The sequence below is a fragment of the Mustela nivalis genome (assembly GCF_964662115.1).
Source record: "Mustela nivalis genome assembly, chromosome: 12".
Taxonomy (NCBI): domain Eukaryota; kingdom Metazoa; phylum Chordata; class Mammalia; order Carnivora; family Mustelidae; genus Mustela; species Mustela nivalis.
The window spans coordinates 87486498-87508003 of NC_139031.1; the positions used below are offsets into that span (position 1 = coordinate 87486498).

Genomic DNA, 21506 nt, shown 5'->3' on the forward strand with positions numbered 1-21506 from the left:
TGAGAATTCTCTCACAATCTTTCCTGGCACTCTTCTGCCCCATCTAATCAAGAGGGAAATAGCACACCATTTTATCAACATGAAAACCCCCCGCTCCCGCCCTTCCCAGTTCTTCAGTTGGGCGCTGAGAAAGCCAGATCCTGCTAGAACATACATCAGGGGCTATCTTTTAAAAGTAAAAGCTTAACACAGGGCTATTTTAAATGGTGTGAGGTTTCTGGGTTTTTGGGTTTGTGGTTTTTTTGGTTTTTCTGTTTTGTTTTGTTTTGAGAAGGGGCAATAAGGTGTAATCATTTAAAATTACGTTGAACAATTCAGGATTGTTTTAACCACCAGGATGCCAGGCCAGGATCGTAGGCACTCAAAGAATATTTGTTGGAAGAAGGAAGAGTAACATCTAAGTGAAAACTAGGTAGCAATGCAGAATTATGACTATGTAAATAAAAATTTGCAACATTCAAGATGTGCTGGATATCCGCCAGCTGGTGCTAATCAGAGGCTTGCACAGGACCTGGATTCGGGAGCTTGTGGAGCAGGGCTTGGGACCAGCTGGGGCTCAGGCTCACGCAGGTGAGGCTCAAGGAGGAAAGTGTAGCTCTGTGCGCACATGCATGTGCGGGCAAGCCCGTGTGTGCACATGTGTGCACTCACGAGTGTGAGATGCACACCATATCTTAGCTGTGGTTCTCAGCTCGTTCCCAAGCTTGGCCTTCTATCCTCCTGTTGATTCTGAAAACGTTTTATTCAGGAGTTGGTTTCTGCTGCTTACAAACAGGAATGCTGACTGCTATAATATTTAACTTACATATTTTGGGGTGTGTAGATATAATCTCATTGAAATAATTTTTTATTTAAACTCAATTAACTAACATATAATGTATTACTTGTTTCCAAGGTATAGGCCTATGATTCATCAGTCTTTTATAATACCCAGTGCTCATATTGTTGGTAAAGAAATTTAGCTTTTTTTTTTTTTTTCCTAAAGATTTTATTTATTTATTTGACAGGCAGAGATCACAAGTAGGCAGAGACGCAGGCAGAGAGAGAGGGGAAAGCAGGGTCCCCGAGCCAAGCAGGGAGCCCGACGCGGGGCTCGATCCAGGACCCTGGGATCATGACCCAAGCCGAAGGCAGGGGCTTTAACCCACTGAGCCACACAGGTGCCCCAAGAAATTTAGCTTTTTAAGAGATTTTTCTTCTTCATCAAAGACTCTATATATAGTGTCAAAAATGGAGCCAACTAGGGTACACATCATCATCATGTTACAAGATGAATCCAGTTAGTCACAGAATACCTAAAATTGTATTCAACATCTCCAGGTGAATGTGTAATGTATTCACACACACAAAAAAAACCCAGGGGAAATTAGGCAATTAAAAATTATTCTCATTTATCAATATGATCAGAAAAATAAATGAAAACAGTTCAAGTTATTAGTGACTCAATCATCAGGTACTTAAATATTAAAACTACTATTTCATGTCTAACAACATTGGAAGGAGTACAAGGCCTAAGGGTGTATCCCTATTACAACATTTTCTATATCAAATTAAATTTTAACATTGGAATTTGTATATTTAGCCCTTGAATTTTTACAAATTAGTCTTTACTTTGAGAAATCTAAAGTTTTCAAACCTTTAAGGCTAACAGCCTCCCATTTTTTTATGTAGTGTTTGCTAGAAAAGAAACATCCATGTGAGTCAATGTCCTGCAAACATAGACTTTTGAGTTCTTTATCCTCTCGTGCTCTCTCCACACACACACACACACACACACACACACACACTTACACACATATATGTGATACATATATCATAGAAAATATCAATATTCACATGTACTTATAAATGTACATTTATACACACATCTGTATTTTTAATCCTCTGTTTCCAAGCGTAAGAGCACCTAATATTGGACACCTGAGTGGCTCAGTCATTAAGCATCTGCCTTCGGCTCAGGTGATGATCCCAGGGTCATGGGGGAACCTGCTTCTCCCTCTCCCACTCACCCTGCTTATATTCCCTGTCTCACTGTGTCTCTCTCTGGCAGATAAATAAATAAAAGTCTTTAAAAAAAAAGGAAAAAAAGAACACCTAATATCTAGAATCTACCCTTTCACCTAGAAGCTAAATGGTTGTTTTAAACATTTCAGTTTGCTTTTTTCTTCTTATTGCTGCGGCTTTACAAATAAAACAAGAGAAGCCATATTTACCTGGTTCTTCCAACCCTGAACCTGGTCGCTCAAATTACGAATTGCAGACTCTGCCTCCTGAGCTTGCTGGAGGGCATCGCTCCAGAGGGGCGGGGAGCTGCGGCAGCTGGGGCCATCACAGAATGCGAGCACACACGGCATGTCCCTGGGGTCTGCACACACCTCAAGGGAGAAAGGATTCATGTTGAAAAGTGACATGTGGGCAGGGTTTGGCTGATGCCATCCAGGTTCACTGGAGCCACTCAGTGCTCTAGGCGTAAGTGTTTCTTCGACAGTGGTTCATGCTTAGCACGTGGACGCAACCTTGTGAAACGTGTCTCCGGAACAAAATACCTGAATCCTTGGTTGTCAGCATCAATGCATTTTTACGCTCAGAGTTTTTGGAGAAAACAGTCAAATATCTAGCATTTCTTGCATGTTAATTTCTTTCTTTCTTTTTTTTTTTAATAAAAATTACCTTTTATTTACAAGGAAGCAAGAGGAGCGAATGTCTATAATCTGTACCATTGTGGAAAGAGCAAATAATATAAATAAAGATAAGATAATAAAATCAAGCCACAGTCTTACTCTGAATTTTCTCAAACTTTGATTTAGAAAATAAAATAATAAAATACAAATTACCATATTTATATTATTGGTATCTTATATAATACAGCGTATCTAAATTTAGGTTATATCTATACACTTACAAAGTCTAAATAAAAAAATAAAATGCAAGGCAGGAAATACAACTGAAGAGACTTGTATGCCAAACAGAAACCACAATGCTTTTACCATACCATCATGAACTTTTACCTTTTCTTTCAGTCTTTGGATATCTGGTACCGTAATCTGCTTCAGTTTTTTCAATGATGAGTTCTGTTTTGAGGTTAGCGTATCGAAGATGGTAAGTAAGTCGTTTCTGGTTTTTTCAGAGTTTTTTATGATAGAAATGGTTTCATTACTTTTCTTTTCAGCAGACGATGACGTCTGATAATGCCTCTTGATGTCCTCTGAGGAATCTACATTAATGCAAATTGAGGTAGGGTAAGTTTTGTGAGAATAAACGAAATTCCATACCAGTTATCAAGACAATCTTTTCACAGCGTGAGTGTTGGTTTTGCCCTTTTACTGTCTGCCTACATCCTTCAACAAACTGGCTCATCTCCAGATCACTTGCTTATCTGTAATTCGTGAGGACTAAGGGAAATAATACGAGAGTCTGCTCTAAAGTGTTCCACAGATGGATGAAGTATGTATTAATTAGTGTCAGTGATGACTGCCTGTACGAACCCTAACATGACAAACCAGCCGAGTTCACCTCACGAGATGGGGCAGGAGTTGACAAATTTGTTCTGGAAAGGGCCAGAGAACAGATGATTTAGGCCTGCCGGCCGCAGCATGTCAGTCACAACTTCTGAGCCCTGGAGAGTGAGAGCGGCCACAGGCACCGGCCGGTGAGCCTGTCTCCTGGTGAGACTCCCTTTATAAAAACAGGCTCTGGGTAGAAGTTGTGGGGGGACCCTAGCGTGCTGACCTGTCATGCTGAAACTGATGACAGCAGGTCACAACTGCAGAGTGTTTTCTCTGTGCCTGCACTTCCTGTCCGTTTTCTTCTTGAATCTTCACAAAACGCTGAGGTACGTGTTAGTGGGATCACTCCCACCTTGCAAGTGAGAGACGAGGCTCTCGGGACGAAAGTTATTGGCCTGAGGTCTCACAGACAGTGAGGTAGGTGGTTTGATTCTAGAAATTATGTTCTTAGGCTCTGATCTGTATTTTCCATGTTTTTAGTAAAATACAAATTCATGAAGATAATACAGAATGATTTACTGCAAATGATAGTGTCACAGGACTTTGAACACTAACTCCATATTTTAGGAACCAGAGGCCCAGAGTCCTGATCTTTATTCTCTATGTAGCTAGAAGCTGGACATGAGACAACCACACCTTCCTACTGCTTGGGATGAGTTTTGGCCTTTATTTATCTGGCAAATTTTAGCCTCATTTTGTGAAGTCTAAGGCAGAAGGCACCTATTTCCTGGAGCCTTTCCCAGTAAACCCACGAAGAATTCTATTCCCCGTGCTCCATTTGGGGGTCCAAATCTTTCAGGCCGTGAACCATGTTGAAGAGGCAACTGGACAGCAAAGCTTGAATGTCCTTTCTCTGAGTGTCACTGTTTGTTCCTTTGACTCAGAGGGAAGAGCCAAGGCAGGGAGCTTTCTGAGCCTCATTGCCGTGCTCAGAGGGACAAGCTGGTTTTGGAACATCCAACTCTCAGTCCGAAGCCTGTTACACGAGACCCCTTACATGCTGTGGCACGAGGAGAGAACTCTGGGGGTCAGTACTGGCTTCCTAGCAGACACTGTTCGCTGTATTCATTATTTTCAGCACATGCTACCCAAGTTCTATCCTGTTGAGAAATATTCGTGTTCAAATAATACCTTTAATGGGTGTGTTTTCAGGTCCTAAAGTGCTCAGGCTCTGTGGCAATGAGCCCCGGGCAACTTGCTAACGGCACGCATGATGGGGCCGCCAGCAAGTGTCCATCCGTGGGGCCTCCAGGAGCGTTTTCTCTTACCCGTGATGCTTGCGCTGCGGGCATGGGAGCGCAAACCGATTTCTCGCCGGAGTTCTTCAAGTAAGAGGTCTGCTTCATTCCTCCTTCTCCCTATCCTTTCTTTCAGATCTGGAAACTCACGCACAGCTTTCATTTGCACACTTAGCTGCATGATTTGTTCCCTGGAGGGGAAATGACAGGGAATGTAGCGAAGCTTGTATTCCTGTTGATAGACCAGCGAAAAAAAATACAACACTGCCCTCATGATCAGACAACCTCATAATTAGAACCGATCTTTCTTCCCCAATGTTGTTTGACAGTTTGTCGCTCTGTTCATGGTTCCTCTCTTTCTTATCAATTCAGCTTCCGGGAATATTTTAGCACTCACTTAAAACACAATCCACATATGAGATCTAGCAGGACAAGGGCTTTGAATCTTTCCATTTCAACTATTTAGACTCTGTCTCCCTTTGCTTTGGGTTTGCAAAAACACACATTCAGATACAGTTTATTTAAATCCATGAGATCCGACCTATATTCAGCTTTCAACATGGGAGTCCTCACCCAGCCTAAGGAAAGAAGCAGCTCTTTATCGAGAATAAATCCACTCCCAGCAAGGATCCTTCCAGTGCCTCTGCTGTACAGGGTCCTTGTCATTCCCATGAGTGACGAGGAGGTTTCCTTGTTGGTGACAGTACCCAGGCCTAGGGTATGTTCCCTCGCCTTATCTTCTCCATGGTGCTAGCTCTGTCCTGCTTCAATGTGCTGGGCTCAGCACCCATTATTTTCAAGGAAATAATCAGTAATGTCCCTCATGCTAAGGAAATTTGGTGCAAATTGTGATGAGTACAGTTGAGGAAAATGACAAAATGAATCTCTGGGACTAATTTATCTTGGCAGAAATGCAAAGCATTAACTAATGCTTCCTAGCATTTTCTGCTCTAACTCTCCCTTCTAATCTACAGACTTTTCCTCCTGGCACCAACTGTCAGGACCATAATTCATCACGTTAATAATAATAACAATGATAGTATATTACAAATGTGACTCTTGAAGCCCAGCAATGCACCAGGCACATGCTCCGTAGAGCGTCTAATTCTCCCAAGAAATCTGTGAAATAGATTTCACAGATTGTGAAATAACTTGCCCAAGGCCACACAGCAATAGATGGATTTCAGTCACGGCATCTGTACTCATGACATCCTGCTTTCCTGTCCTCCGCCTCACGTTTTGTCGGTAATTTTCCCAGCAAGCATTTGTTACATTACTGAAGGGAGCCTGGAGAAGGTAACCTCTGCCTCCAGGGGCCCCTTGGTGGGGTGACTGCCCAGGAAGCACAGGGAGGTGGGAAGATGGAGAAGGAAACACGTGTCTTTTTCTGAGGAGGTCATGGAAGGCTTCAGGGAGGAGGCGGTGTTTTGGTGGCTGCTAAGGAGGAAGAGGAGCTCCGCAGGTGGCCTGGGAAGGGACAGACGTGCTGGTGTCTGGCAGAAGAGGCCTGGCCCTGGGACTCCTGCTCCTCTTGCTGTCTTTCTGCTCTACTCCGAGGTCCTGTGGTCTCTTTGTTTAGAATGCCCACTGCCGGCCGGCTCATTCTGCCTGACAGGACCACTTTGTCCTCCATATTCTAGAACCACAAGCCTGTGGTCCATGAGCCAAAGCTCATTCACAGACACATTTACTTGGCCTATTCGGTGTTTCTAAGAGCACTGTTGGATTAGCTGCGGTATTTTAAAGTGGGAGCCTTTGCATAAAAATAGGGAGGTCTGACATCTCTTAAAAAGTGGGAAGATCTGGGGACCCCAGGTCTCAAATCCTGCAGGGCAACAGTCTTTATGAGGCTACAGATGTGCTCGCTTTCAGCTGCCAGCCTGGCCTGGCCCTTCCTCCGAACTATGTCGGTGGACTCTTACCTTCTTTCTTGTGTAACTTTTAAGCTGTTACCATGTACCTCTGGGACTTCCTGCCTGATGAAAATGAATGGCCTTATATCGACACTGGTATTTTGTATAACATAAAACTCTGCATCTTCAAGTATTCTTTAATCCGGGACCTTTGATAGCGGGGCGGGGTGGGAGGAAGGGGATATTCTGCTACATAATCAGTCTTTCTGATTTCTTAGTAGACTATGTGCTCATAGAAGGATGGAGAACTGGGGCGCCTGGGTGGCTCAGTGGGTTAAGCCGCTGCCTTCGGCTCAGGTCATGATCTCAGGGTCCTGGGATCGAGTCCCACATCGGGCTCTCTGCTCAGCAGGGAGCCTGCTTCCTTCTCTCTCTCTCTCTGCCTGCCTCTCAGTGTACTTGTAATTTCTCTCTGTCAAATAAATAAATAAAATCTTTAAAAAAAAAAAAAAAAGAAGGATGGAGAACTGTATCCCGTGCACCCTGGTTTTTGCCCAGAGCAATTGGCAAATTTTTTCTGTAAAGGGTCAGATAGTAAATATTTTAGACCTGGCGGGGGGCCTAGTCTCTGCCACAACAGCTCCACCTGCCCTTGTCCCAGGAAAGCAGCCACAGACAACAGGCACATAAGTGGGCATGGCTGTGTACCAGCAAATCCTCATTTACAAAAGAGGGTGGCCTGTGGGACTTTTGCCTGTGGTTTCCTGAGCCCTGACCCAGACCAACCAACATAATTTCCAGAAATGTTTGATGTGTGCTGTATAAATATATATAACATATAATAAAAATGACAATGCATTTTGAGGAACTTCTCACACTTGCTCTATGACTTCACATTAACGTATGGGCTTTCCAAGCAACCAAAGAATTTGGGAGGATTCAGCAAATTTCCCCCTGGGTGCCTGGTTGGGGAAAAAAAAAAAATCTGTATTATAAATGACCCTTTTCCCAATTTTGTGTCTTTCAGCTCTGCTGGGTTTGGGCTTTCCAAAACCAAGCTCTTAATGATGGATTGCCTTTTTGTTCTAATCGATGTCATCTGGAAAGATCCCATGAAATCCTAAGTAGGTAAGAAAGAGAAAGACCATCACAATGATCAACCTGGACACTGACTGAAAAATTATTTCCCTAACGTCCACATAGGTACATTTTGAAACTGAAGCCTTTTTAAAGCTCCACGGGAGTCAAGGCACATAAGGAACTTGCTCTCTATGGCTTGAGCACAAATCTTACCGAACAGAGTCCTGATAATCCTTGACGGTTGAGAATTCCCCCGATGAGAAAACAGGATGTTTCAGAATCCTTTCTATTTCAGACATGTTCTCTCTGAGGCCTTTGAAGTCGGCCTCGCAGACCCTCATGGGCTCTCTTTTATCTTGCATGTTAGCGGCCAGCCTCATTAACCCCTGCACCGCTTCGGAGAGGGCAGAAACCGTGTGGTCCCAGGGATCAAAGCAGCCATGACACGGCAGACAGGCAGGGAATTCCCGGCCGTGACCCCGGGCGCAGCGATCGCATCGCGGGCCGCCAACCCCCTCCCGGCAGTGGCACGTGCCCGTGTCCCGGGCACAGGTGGGCTTCTGGGCACCTTCCCTGTTGCAGTCACATGCTAAAATGAAGACAGAGGGAGCAGAGAATGTCAGTCACTTGGCCTTTTGCTTCTGGCTCAAGAACAAAGCCCACTCCTCTCCCCGGAATGTATCCCCGATGCCCAGTTTTAAGGTGAACATTTAAAAACCGGTATAATTACAGAGACCTGGCGGTGGCCGTTACATACAGCACTCCTCTTTTCGTCCCACTAACACATCCATTCATGGTTCCCGGATGGAGATACCAGGTGTCGTCTTTACTGTGTGAGTGTTCTTGTGTGGGTTCCTTCACCTGTTCGATGAGTAACCTGGACCCAGCAGGGGATGTCACACTAGCGTCCGGGGCCACTCCCCCTGTGGGTGACTCAGGTGTGTCGGAGACCCTCTAGGAATTCTCGTGACCACACTCTGTACCAGCCTGCAGGTGCTGATGCATGCCGTTTTCCATTACATAAGGAGAACCAGTCCAGCCTCCAGAAAAAGGGGGAAATCACTCCATCATGTTTACCCAGAGAAATTGAAAACTGATGTCCATGCAAAACCCCGCAGACAGATGTTTATGGCAGCTGTATTTATAATTGCCCAAACTTGGAAACAACCAAGATGTCCTACAGTGGGCGAATGGGTAAAGAAAACTGTGGTACAAGGGATATTTTTCAAGGCTAAGAAGAAATGAGCTATCAAACCATGAGAAGACACAGAGGGACCCTAAATGCCTGCCACCTAATGAACTAAATCAATCTGAAAAGGTGAGGTACTGTAGGATTCCAACTACCGGACATTCTAGAAAAGGCAAAACCATGGAAATGAATAAAAAGATGAGTGGCTGGCATGGGCTGTGGGGAGAGGGGTGGTGAGAGAGGAACAGGTGGGGCACGGAGGATTTTTAGGGCAGTGAAAATATTCCATATGATGCCATCATGGGGGGTATGTGTCCTTACACATTTGTCCAAACCCACAGAATGGAAATTACCAAGAGTGAACCATAACGTGAACTGTGGACTTGGAGGTTATGGCATGTGTCAACGTGGGTTCATCAGTTGTAACATGGGGGTGTTGGTAATGGGGCTGGCCGTGCATGTGTAGGGGGTGGGGATATATGGGAAATCTCTGTACCTTCCTCTCAATTTTGCTGTAAATCTAAAATTGCTCTAAAAAAAAAAGTTAAAAAAAATAACAGCAACAGATGCTACATGTAATTCAGTTGAGTAGCCTTTTGATTAAGGCTGAGGACGGAGAATGGATAGAGCTATGGAAGTTAGAGCAATTTCCAGAAGGTCAGGACATCATTAGCCTGTGTCACTAGACTAACTGCAAGGAACAAGTGATTTAAAAATGCATTTTATAGCTTGAGTAAAAATCCCGATTACAAATAAAAACTGATTAACACACTAGGCTCCTCAACTAGATCCCATCTGTCCAGCACATTCGCTTTGGCTCGGAGGCCTCAGCAGGAACCTCTCCAGGGCAGCACTAGGTCAAGTCACCAGCTTATTAATGGCTCTTTTCCAGGAGCGTTAGAAAAGTCTATGGCCCCAGTTGATCATTTGCAAAGTTTTCTCTATCAAAGCTGAAAGCATTTCAGAACACGAGATTATTGAAATACTAGGAGGGCACAGACAAAAGATGCTCAGACAGATTTTCCAGGAGCCAAATTCTTCCCTGGTTTTTAACGTCTCCATTCCAGATAGAAAACTAAGTGGGACTGGGGGGGAACCACTGAGGATACAGATTTGAATGGGGCAAGGAAATGAAGGCCATTTATTTTAGCCACAAAAGCACAGTTAGAAAGGAATAGAGAGGAGGAAAAAGTTACCACATGTGGCTATGTAGAGGTGACTGTGATAAGCCCACCACATTGGATATTTCTTTGGACTGACCTCTTTTGGCAGCAGACCGCAGAGATTCACAAATCCACTAACCCAGATTCTCAATCTACTGTCCAATATGGTAGCTACTTAGCACCCGTAGCTGCTGAAATGTAAATGAATTGAACACATGGTTCTTTTCTTCGTCCGCACTAGCCACATCTCAAGTGCTCATCAGCTCCCAGGCCCGTGACCCCCTACATCCCAACAGTGCCAATTGGACCATTTCCATTGCTGCAGAAAGTTCTGTCAGACGGTGCTGCTCTAAGCCCAACAATCAGTGCTAAGACATGGGGCGAAAGGCACTAGAACATGAACTCCACGAGCATAGGGGCCTTGCCTTATCTGCTCACGACCTAGTGCACCCAGGAGGCATTTTTGTGAATATCTTAAAATAAATGAAACAGGGAATATCTGAAAGAGCCAGAATTACGAGATCCAAGTTGGGGAAACATTCCCTCTTCTTCTGGCTTCCTATGAACCATCTCCCGGCCTGCACCTCCCTCTAGAAGCTGTTTATGTCAACATGCTTCCAAATAGCAGAAAACAGGCCACAGGTCATGACCTCAGACGTCTGTTGCATTTTAGGGACTTTGAGGAACTGCAATCAGGCTTCAACACATGTAATGTAGCCAAAGGCTTGACACAAATCTTTTTATAAGGCTATAAAAAATACTGTTTTCAAAGCAAAGATTGCACATTGTGAATTTTCTATCAAATAAAGGAATTTAAAATTCAGCTGGTTCATAGCATGCCTGTGGTCAGACCAGGCGGATGGTCCTTGTGTTTTTAGAATTAGTAATACTTACGAATGCATCGCCCCAGTGGGTCACGGTAATAATCTTCCTTGCACTCGCTGCAGAGTTTCCCGTCATAGCCTAATTTACACGGACACTGGCCTGTAAGCTGGAAGAACAGTCATGGGTGAGGAACTGCCAAGCTTTATGATCTAAAACAAATAATAAATCTTAATATGAAATCGTTTTCCCTCCAGTGGTTTAGAACATACAGCTGTGCAAAGGCAGAGGAAGGATGATATTCCCACGGCCAGCAACTACCCTCGGCAAGACCACGGCTCAGGAGCTGATGTGTTTTGGCTTTGGGCCCCTGAATATACCGCCTGCTTCCAGCTGTTTGAGGCCAGGTGGCCCCAAGCCGGGAAACATACACAGATGTAAATGAAAACAAAACACATCACGGGAAACGGGCCACATTCTTTTCCTCTACAGTTATGGGAGTTTGTGCATGATGAACAGAGAGGCTGAAGGCCTGGATGAACATTGATCAACTGATTTGGCAAATAATGTTTCCATTATGGAATGTACAATGGAGCTTCTCCCAACTGGGCTAGTGTTTTGTTCAACAAAGCAATATTTTTTTGCAAGTGAAGCTTAATCATTTAATGATGGTAATTTTACTGTGTTTTGGGGGAGAGGGATAATCTTTTGTATACCCTCTCAATGAGATCCTTGACCAGCCCTTCTGAAAACTGGGGAGGTTAGAAAATTCACAGGAGAAAAATACAGAAGCAAATCACTATTGTCAGAGTACTTGGTTATACTTGACCAAATTTGCTTAAAGGACAGCTCCATCGGTAGTCTGACTTATAAAATGACCAGATCTACACAGCTTCTGCCTTTCTTTAGCATTCCCATTAGCTTCTGCTCAAATATAAGGAGTTTTGGTGAGCAGGCTATCCCCGAGACCTGACAGACTTCTGGTTGTCCTTAACTGTTGGGCAATCTTTCCTCCCATGGGTGGAGAGTCTGCTCTTTTGTAACTTGTTGCTGTTGTTCTGAGCCCTGTTGCACAAAAAGGGCAGCCCCCCCTTCCCTGGGACAGTCCCTCTCCCAACTGGAGATGAACATTCCCAATTTGCATTTGCTTCTTTTCTTTGGTCTGATCACCCCTAATTCCTTCAAGTCTTCACCCCAGAATAGCAACAGTACTTACTGATTGGCTTCCTCGGGACAGGTACTAGTTTGTCAATAGAATGCTTAAAAGGTAGAACGCAAAAGTAACAACGATGTTCCTATGGCTGTCCGACCAGTGCAGAGGACTGTAGGACAGTGACTGGCCTGACCCCGAGTGTGGCATTCCCACCGGTACAGCTGGAACGGACACTGTGTCTTTGGCAGCCTGGTCACCACGGCTGGCTCACAGAAGCGAAAATCCTCAGATGTTTTTCACACGAGCTGGTGCCAGGTTCTTACCCCTACTCTGCATTGATGCAATGGATTTTAAAAACCCAATTGCAAAACTTTTACTTTTATCCTGATACCATTTCACACTCTTCTTTCCAGCCAACAGGATGGGCTGTGAGGATATCTTGTCTTGTGTTCTGTCTTTATCCCAGGAGCTTACAACTTTGCCATATCTGCAAATTTGATAATATTTGGGAGGCATGTTTCCCCACCTCAATCCCAACTGTTGATGAAAATATTGGATTGCACATTTGGCTCTCGCTCTGTAATAATGCACCAAGGATGACCTCCTGCCTGACATAAAGACATTTACCAGTGGTTGTTTAAACAGCTGGGAATCTAAATATCCACCTGTCTCTCCTATACTCCTGTGAAAATGTTTCCTGATTTTAAAGAGCAGTCTTCCCCAAGGAATCCCCAATGGACCAGACAACCCCAAATACCCTTGTCATCAGGGGGTCTTCCGGTTAAACCAATGCCATCTGACTTCTAGCTTCATAGCCTTCCCTTATCCTCCATGATTAGACTGTGGTCTTCGTTGAATCCTGCTGCAAATATGCTTCCTAAAAGGTCTACGGGGCACCTGGGTGACTCAGTTGGGTAAGCATCCAACTCTTGATCTCAGCTCAGCTCAGGTCTTGATCTGAAGGTTGTGAATTCAAGCCCTATGTTTGGCTTCATACTGAGTGTGGAACCTACTTTTTAAAAAAAGGAGAAGAAGCTAAAAGGTCTAAGAACCATGCCCGATGTGGTATCATGAACATTGGGAGTCCCTCTTGAATTAGGAAGCCAAGCACTCACGTGGAGATCAATCATTTTGTTCCACGGTCAGTGGCAGCAGGTGTGAGGAGTTGGGGGGGGGGCATATGAGCCAGGTATGGTCATCTGGGGCTCAGATACCATTCTCCAGTAAAAGGAACCAGGTCTCCTTAAAGAAATGGCTAATTCAGGGCACCTGGGTGGCTCAGTCATTTAAGTGTCAGACTCTGGATTTCGGCTAAAGTCATGATCACAGGGTCATGGGATCAAGGCCTGCATCAGGGCCCTGTGCTGGGCATGGAGCCTGCTTAAGATTCTCTCTCTTCCTCTCCCTCTGCCCTTCCTCCCACTTCTCTCTCTTAAAAAAGAAGGAGGAGGAGGAAGAGGAGGAAGAGAAGGAAAGAAATGGCTTTTCCTAGGATAGTGGCAAGAAATACACCAGATGAGCTCTGAGTACCTTGTCATGCAGAAAGTGCTTTAAAAAATCCAAAACCTAATAATAATGAGGTATGTCAAAGGGACATAGAAACCCATTGAAATTACTCCCAATGATCAGAGCTGGAATAACATGAACAGCAAAATAAAGTCACATCGGATTGTAACTTGAAGTATAGTATAAATGCCCATGACTCCATGTAGATATTAAAAAATGATTAATAGATGAAGATCTGGGGGACAACCGATAAATCTCAGTGCAGAAGAATTCCAAATAATTTATGGAGCTACTCTGCCCTCAAGGAAGGAGTGTGAGACTCCCTGCTCCTCATGTGTAGATTGTGCATGGTAACTTTCTTCCAAGGAGCACAGTATGGAAAGGAGGAAAGAAAGTAACTTTACAGAACAGAACCATGACAAACACTACCTTAGCCCGGTGACTGGGATTCATGTCAACAGTGCTAAGTCATGTAGATGGTGTGCAGCCTTAAGAGGATGTTATGAGAACAGCACTTTCTCTCTGTGGGCTTCTTCCTCAATCCCATAATCCAAGTCCAAACAGGAGAAAACATCAGATAAATTTGAATAGAGGGACATTTTCCAAAACCTTCCTCAAAATTACTAAGGTCATCAAAAATAAGGAAAGCCTGAGAAACGCTACAATGAAGAAGAACCTGAAGAGATAAGATGACTAAAGGTAATGGGGTGTCCTGGATGGGGTTTGGGAACAGAAAAATGACAATAGGTGACCAACTAAGGAAATATGAGTAAATTATGGACATTAGTTAATGATACTGTGTCAATATTGGTTCATTAATTGTGACAAATCACCATACTAATGTAAGGTGTTAAAAGCAGAGGAAGGTGGGTGTGGGGTCCATCTTCTCTGTCCTATCTTCACAACTCTTCTGGAAATCTATCCTAAAATAAAACATTTATTAGGGAAAAAAAGGGCATGGAGAGGTAGGGGTGTGTGTGTGTGTGTGTGTGTGTGTGTGTGTGTGTGTTGGAGCAGAAGGGCTGGAAAGAAGAAGAAAGAGAAAGCAAAACAGTTCTATATATGAGAACTACCTTCAAAAGTTGACTTGCCTAAGATTTGACCTTTGCATCAGCTGAACAGTGGAACTGAAATTGGAGATGAGCCACGCTTCTCATTATTTTTAGTAGTTGGGAAAGGTCCAGCTTCTTAAATTAGCATTTTGATTCCAATTAAACCCTGGTCCCTGCAGTGTGGACAGACTCTAAAATTTCTTCTCATTGTTTTACCCTTTCCTCCCATCTCTATTAATGTGGCAAGTGTTTCAAAGACTGTATTTATTAAGCCAAAGACCCTGATCATGCCATGAATACTTTTTTTCCATATAGATGTTATATTTGTTTCAAAAATTCTATGCTCATTATTTTATGGACTAAAAATCGCATGTGCAGCTAAGCAGCAATAATGGTACGTTACAGAACACAGGTTTGCTCCTAGTACACTACCCTGCATTCCTTTGAAACAACTGAGGTTGGTCTGGTAAGAAAAGAGGACATCTTATTTTCCCCATATGTAAAGTGATTGGTGAGCTGTAGGGAATGACAGTTTAATTTCTGAAAATGGAACTGCGGTTTTGCAGGCATGCATTGATTTTCATTCTGATCATCAATTCTGATTAATAACCAATTTCTTGTAGCTTCCCTATGATCATACATAGAGGGTAGGGAAAGATAAGCTGTTTGTGTTTTGCTGTGCATGAATTCTGACTTCCCCAGTCACAGAGAGGCTTGGAGAAAAGCAAAAGAAGCCAAACTTGACCTTAAGACCCTCATTCTCTTTTTTAGTGTTTTTCATTCCTTGTAAATGCAGACTCTATCCCTCTATGAGGCCAATCCTGTCCAAAAACACTAATTAACAAGAGTATATAAAGAAGACATTATTTGCAAATTTGGAAACTATGTCTCCCCCTCCCTTCCCACTCTAGCGCCCTGGAAAGTTCAAAGCATCTTGCCTGGTCACAGTGGCCGCCATGAGAGGTCCGGGGGTCACAGTCGCATGGCTGGCATCCTCTGCCGGGGACAAGATTCCAGTGTCCATCGGCACAACGGTCACAGGCCCGGCCTGTGACGTTGGGCAGACAAGGGCATGTGCCAGTGTCAGGGTCACAGAGGCAAGCTCCCCGACCAGGGGGACACTTGGCAGGATTCACCCCAGAAGGATGGCAGGAGCACCCTGAGGAACAGAGCCATTGCTGCGGGTAAACTCAGGGACAACACTGGCATTCAACAAACATACAGACACTGTATCGTTTCTCAGAAGGGCTCACGGAGGAGGCACCTCACTATGTTTCAGGTCTACCAAAGAATCTAAGTAGGTTAAACCCATTCAGCACTTCTGATCGTCCCACATAGCGATTTCATGTGGTTCTGCTGACTGTGTTCCGAGAGCTCGCAATTAGGATGACTGAAAACCTTGCTTTTCTGCCTGCCATTCACGATCTGAAAACAGTTCACTACGTTGACTTCAGTCAACTGAAATAGTTAATATCTTCTAAAAACTTCTGCCACCCCCCCCTTTTTTTTATATTATAGACTCGACCCCTGGCCCTCTTCTGCCTCAGTGGTTCCCAAACTGCTACATTAAAGACACTGGATGAACTTGGTCCCAGTACCGATTCTGGGAAATTCTGCTCAGTGGGTCGAAGGTATAGTCTAGGAATCGGTCTGTTAATATCCCAGGCCTGTCCCCAGGTGATCCCGGCACATGCATGGAGGACCTCGCTCTGCTGCCATGTTCCCAGCCCCCAATCCACCCTCCCTGGGAAGCCGGGCACACTTACTCCGGCAGGTCTGATTGATGGCCGATCCAAAGTGACCTGGTTTGCAGAACTGGCAGTGGGGCCCCTGCGTATTGTGCAAACACTTCAGGCACTCCCCTGTCAGCCGGCTGCAGGACTCAGGGTCCGTCACGTCGGTGTTGTTGTTGCAGGCACACGGTTGGCAAGGTGCTCCCGAAATTCTGGGATTTCCGTAGAAACCCGCAGAGCACTCTCCACACTGCTTACCTGAAAAGAAGGGAGAGGAAATGGGAATGACATGAGAAGCGTGTATGTCTCTGTGTGTGTGTGGGGGGGGGGTGGGTGTAGGGGAGCAGGGTGGAGACGGGCACAGAGAATAATTAGGCTCTTCAAGGGATAATGAGATGTCACACGTTGGGGACGTAGAAGGAAAAATGTTCTGAATTAAAACATTCATTTTAATTTATTATCCAGTCAGAGAATACAATGATTATTCAGAACTAAAAAGTCCTTGGTGAGGAACACATTCTAGTCCTTATATAAGAAACTGGAGTATTAGGCACAGGATCCCTGGATCTTTCTATAACAGGGGTCACTCAAGTGTCTCAGGACCCAAAGCCAATCTCACCTTGTGTTCTCTCTGGGGTACCCCCACCCCCACCTACTTCTGGAGATGAAGCAGCAGCACCTGAGATGGGGTCTAGCAGTGTAGATGGTGACTGTGGTTTTCGTGATGTGTGCACACTGGAGGGTGTTTTTTATCAAGCACTGGGTGGAGAAAATATCCCTTTCCTCCTTTACCTGCTACCTTTCCAACCACCAGGGAACATTAGTCAGTTAGGTGCTCAAATTGTGGGTCTACCCACCCCCCCATTTTGGTTCATTCTATTTAGGAATGCTCTCATCAGCCAATCCTGGTCTCAGTTCTGAAACACTGACCAACCAAGCCAGAGTGGACATAGACAAGAAACTACACGGGAAGAGGTCAAAATGAAGTAGAGACATAGGTAGCAAAAAGAAACAAAAAACCAAAAACCAAACCAAAACAAAAAAAAACTAGCCACATCATTTATTACCATGAGGGTAACTATCGTTGGAGAAAATAGCAGCACCATATTCCCAAACTATGATTAAATCAAGTAGGTTTCATGTTTTTTCCCTGTTTGCCTTATATGTTTACACTCATGCTTAAACTACTCAAAATAAAAGTTTTGGTAGAGGGACAGACACAAATACTGAATTGACTTATATGGTGTCTATATGAGGCCCAAATCAGTGCTTCAAGATCTGAAAAAAATAAATCATATTCGTGAAATATCAGTCAAATTGACTGGTTGGGATTACATAAAGTATTTGATTAAAATTTTTTATGTCTTAATTGCTTACATTATATGTTATATGAGACATATATATTACTTAATCACCCATGTATCTTACTTAACATGTGATGGTTTTATTTTAAATAAATCTATTTGATTTAAACTCATTTGGTCAGTTAATGTTCCAGAATGTTATTTAAAAAAAAAAAAAATTAAAGCTTGGAGGAATGAGCTTTTCATTGTTTCTGAATCCTTCAAATCCTTTGTTCAGTAAAGCAGCAAGCTACCAGATTGTGTCTTCTTACCATTAACTTATATTCAGGACCACTCAGTTGTTCAAAGCAGATAAATTATGAACATGGGATCTGTTTTTAGGTAGCATTATGGGATAGAAGCAAAAAGGCAACATGAACTAGACTACATACCTGCATAACCCTGAAGACAATTGCAGATCACATCTGAGCTCCAAGGATGCTGATAACAGGAATGGGCAAAATACTGGCTACTCGAGGGAACGTCTGGACATGGGCAAGGACGGCAGGACTGTCCTGAAGGAGGATTCCCATAGTAACCATCGATGCATCTGGAAGACAATTGCTTTTTACCAAACGTTCCTGGAGAAAGCTCACATTAGCCAGTGTGGATTTGTTATGCTCGAGGACAGTGCAGCTCCCAAAACTGTATTTTAGAAGATGCTTCTTGCTTCCGTGAAGGGATTTTTTTGCTTTACATTGAAAGTCCCAAGATGTACAGTCATTAAACTCAATATAGTAGCAGTGAATGTACATGTTATACTTTAGAGACATAAAAAACAAGGTGCCAGACCAATAAATGCCTGTTTGTTAATTTAATTAGACATGGTCTGGCTCATCACAAGATCTTGAAGGACATCAGGAATGACGCTCTACCTTCCCCCACTCCCTATAGCAATTGTCTACACTTAAATACCGTTGAGTCTCTACGCAGTGGTCCTTCAGAGGGTGTTGTGACATCGGAACAAAAGAAACAAAATTAAAGTACGTGTGAATTTCCTACCTTTCACAGTTTCTTCCAGTTGTAAACCCTCCACAATTGAAGCACGAGCCTGTTTCGGGATCACAAAGTTCCGCGAATCCATTACAAAGGCAAGGGCGGCAGCTGGGGAACCCAAAGTAGCCTTCCAGGCACCGGTCACAACGGCGGCCGGCCACCTCCCCCTGGCAGGAGCACTGTCCCGTTATTTGGTCACATATAGGGCTCTTTGAGCCTTGCGGATGACAGTGACATGCTAGACAAAGAAAGAGGACATGTTGAGTGGGGGCAGGTGGTGGGCTGGGGGAATGAGCGACGATCCTGATTTTGTAAACTTGAACTCACTGTCACATCCCGATCAGGCACATAAGGTGAGTCCGAGAGCCGGGCGTGCACCCACCCAGTACCGGGTCAGTGTTTGTCAAACGATTCCCTGAGTCATCCAGTGAACCGTACGCTGTGAGCCACTGGGGTTTCTAAGCACTGTTTCTACACCAGACCTCAACAAAGAGCGTGTTCTTAAGGACTCAAACTTCCACTCATCAACTCAAACTTCAAGATTCTAAAGAATATAAAAACCCTTCTCAAGGTGGTTGGATCTTTCCTTTTCCTAGGTGAGGTCATAGAGGCTCAATCCTTTTCTAGCGAATTGTTGACTCCCTGGAGCCAGTCTTCCCTACACGAAGACAGGAGGCGGAAGACAGGCTTGTTCCTCTGGGTTTACCCCTTTGGGGATCGTAAGCGCTTCATCTTTTTTTTTTCTTTTCTTTGTTTTCTTTTCTTTTTTTTTTTCTGTTTTTGTTTTTGTTTTTTAAAGAAAGGGAAACAGCAGTGATCATGGACCTAAGCACTGTCTGCTGGGCAATGACCAGGAAGGTATGCCATCTCTTTGAATCATGACTAAAAAGATATGCTGTTCCTTTACCTGGAAGAACTAACCTATCTGGAGATACCCACCAAGCTAGGCTTCTGCGGAGAACAGTATTCTCACTAACAGTTTACAGTGTGAACAGAGAACTATATCCCCTGAACATGGGAGCCATGAGACTGGATTACCACTGCATCTGAATAAAGACCTATCTAAGCCCTTATTAATGGGGAGCTTCTAAAATAAGTTCCGCATTTTTTTGCGACCCAAGCATCAGACAGGGTGATATCCAGGTGGCAGAGCTGACCCCATCCTTGACTCCTCAATCTCATTGTGCTTTCGACCTGGCCAGCCATGCGGCTTCTGTGCCAGATCGTAAAGCTGGGCTGGCACAGCCAACACCTTTCCCGGTGTTCGCACAACCTCCCTGGACTGCCATCTCTTTGATACACACTGCACGCTCCCAGAAGTACGGACTGTGTTTTTACCATCACCCGTGTTGCCTTCGCAGATTTGCGTGTCCTCCTTGCACAGGAGCTGTGCTGATCTCTGTATCATTTCCAGTGTTAGGATATGTGCCATCGAAGCGAGCACCATCACACACGATTACTAAAGGAGCTCTGAATCCAGTGGGTGCCCTCAGAAGGGATGAATGAAATACGATGGGAAAATTCTCCTGTACATTTTATCTACGCAGACAGACAGCCTGAATCATGGCATCAATTTCCCAGTCCCCTCGTTTTCGGGAGTCCCATACTGATTTTCCTGCCTTCGAAACTCCAAGGTTGTGACCACGCACACCCTCCCTCATCCGTTCTTTGCTACGTACGGTGACAGCCATGATGTCCCAAGCCATAGCTTCCTGGTGAGCACCTGTCACAGCAGCGCCCGGCCACATGAGGCTTGCATGGGCACTGGCCCCCAAGTCGGCTACAGCGGGGCCCCACTGAGCCCTGGGGGTGACACTTACAGGCTGTGGGGAGACAAAAGAGGACAGTTAGAGGTGAAGGAAGTGGCGAGAAACACCTGGTCCTGTTGGGAGCTTTAGTTCACTTCACTTGCATTTGGTACTTCTCTCATTCTTGACTCCTTCATCTGTGAAATGGGGAAATTATAGCACCTACCCCAGGGGATTATGAGGATTAAAGACAATAACGCCCGTGAGATACTTAGAACCATGGAGCAGGAAGTAAGTGCTCAATAAATATGACAATATACATATCTTAATAAATGTTACTTAACAGGTTAGCGAAAGGCTTAAAAGAAATTGTTTTAAAAATGAGCTGTTCCAAGATAATTACTATTATTGATATTATTCCTTCAGTTCCTGATGATCTATGTTGGTGCTGGACTATCTGTTTCATTTCCCTTATTCTGTATCTTTCACGGGGTTGTGGGAACCCTGCAGTGTAATGGGATAAGCATTTGCCCAGAACTCAGGAACTCCAGGCTCTCACTGGGGGGAGATTTTGTAAAAGCCATTCCCCGGGAACATATGACAAAGTTTGAAGAAATTTTTGAATGTCATAACTGGAGGGATGGTGCTATGGGTCTTGGGTGGTCAGACAGTAGGGATGATGCTAAAGTTCCTATTAAGCACAGAAAACCCCCCATGAAGACCCTTCCCCACAACAAAGCTTTATGCAGCCCCAAATTTCAGATGTGCTAAGGGTGAGAAGTACCGCTCTGTGGCTTAGTGAAATGGACAAGTTACCTAATGTGTTTGGATTCCAAGAGTCTTGATCATTGAATGAAAGTTTGATGATGAAGGACGTTGTTTATAGTTCTCTCCAGCCCTAAAAGTCCAGGACCCCAAATAACTATTTTAGGACCAATGTTCCGTATCCTAGCAGCCCAATGCTACTCCAAAGCTCCTTTTTTATACACTTACTGTACTGTGCATTGGGATTCCAACACACAGCAGACTTTGTTATATATCTAATCATTGGGAAATTGGCATTGACACTGATTGTTTGGAGGTGATGCTAAAATAAATTAAATCGATTCATTCACATTCTAAAA

General features: G+C 44.2%; 1 protein-coding gene and 1 long non-coding RNA gene across 6 annotated transcripts in view; one reads left to right on the plus strand and one right to left on the minus strand.

Moving 5' to 3' along the window:
- The window catches only part of LOC309844782, a 55414-nt gene extending 43668 nt beyond the window's left edge, over nt 1-11746 (plus strand). Inside the window, exons 5-7 of one of the 3 annotated variants that reach the window (XR_014300895.1) lie at nt 3170-3234; nt 7625-7725; nt 11109-11746. This is a non-coding gene — a long non-coding RNA (uncharacterized lncRNA). Of the gene's footprint in view, nt 1-3020; nt 3066-3169; nt 3235-7624; nt 7726-11108 lie in introns of those variants that run through there. The other 2 variants (XR_014300896.1, XR_014300897.1) reach the window with 2 other exon arrangements.
- LAMB4 (laminin subunit beta 4) overlaps nt 1-21506 on the minus strand; it is a 98027-nt gene that overhangs the window by 17560 nt on the left and 58961 nt on the right. For 2 of the 3 annotated variants that reach the window (XM_082691973.1, XM_082691974.1), the window contains exons 21-30: nt 20314-20457; nt 18641-18872; nt 18031-18188; nt 16329-16553; nt 15501-15721; nt 10924-11020; nt 7891-8266; nt 4775-4935; nt 3009-3214; nt 2214-2375 (exon numbers count right to left, since the gene is read on the minus strand). In XM_082691973.1, the coding sequence (XP_082548099.1) occupies nt 2214-2375; nt 3009-3214; nt 4775-4935; nt 7891-8266; nt 10924-11020; nt 15501-15721; nt 16329-16553; nt 18031-18188; nt 18641-18872; nt 20314-20457 (1982 nt within the window). The remainder of the gene's footprint in view (nt 1-2213; nt 2376-3008; nt 3215-4774; nt 4936-7890; nt 8267-10923; nt 11021-15500; nt 15722-16328; nt 16554-18030; nt 18189-18640; nt 18873-20313; nt 20458-21506) is intronic. The other variant, XM_082691975.1, reaches the window with a different exon arrangement.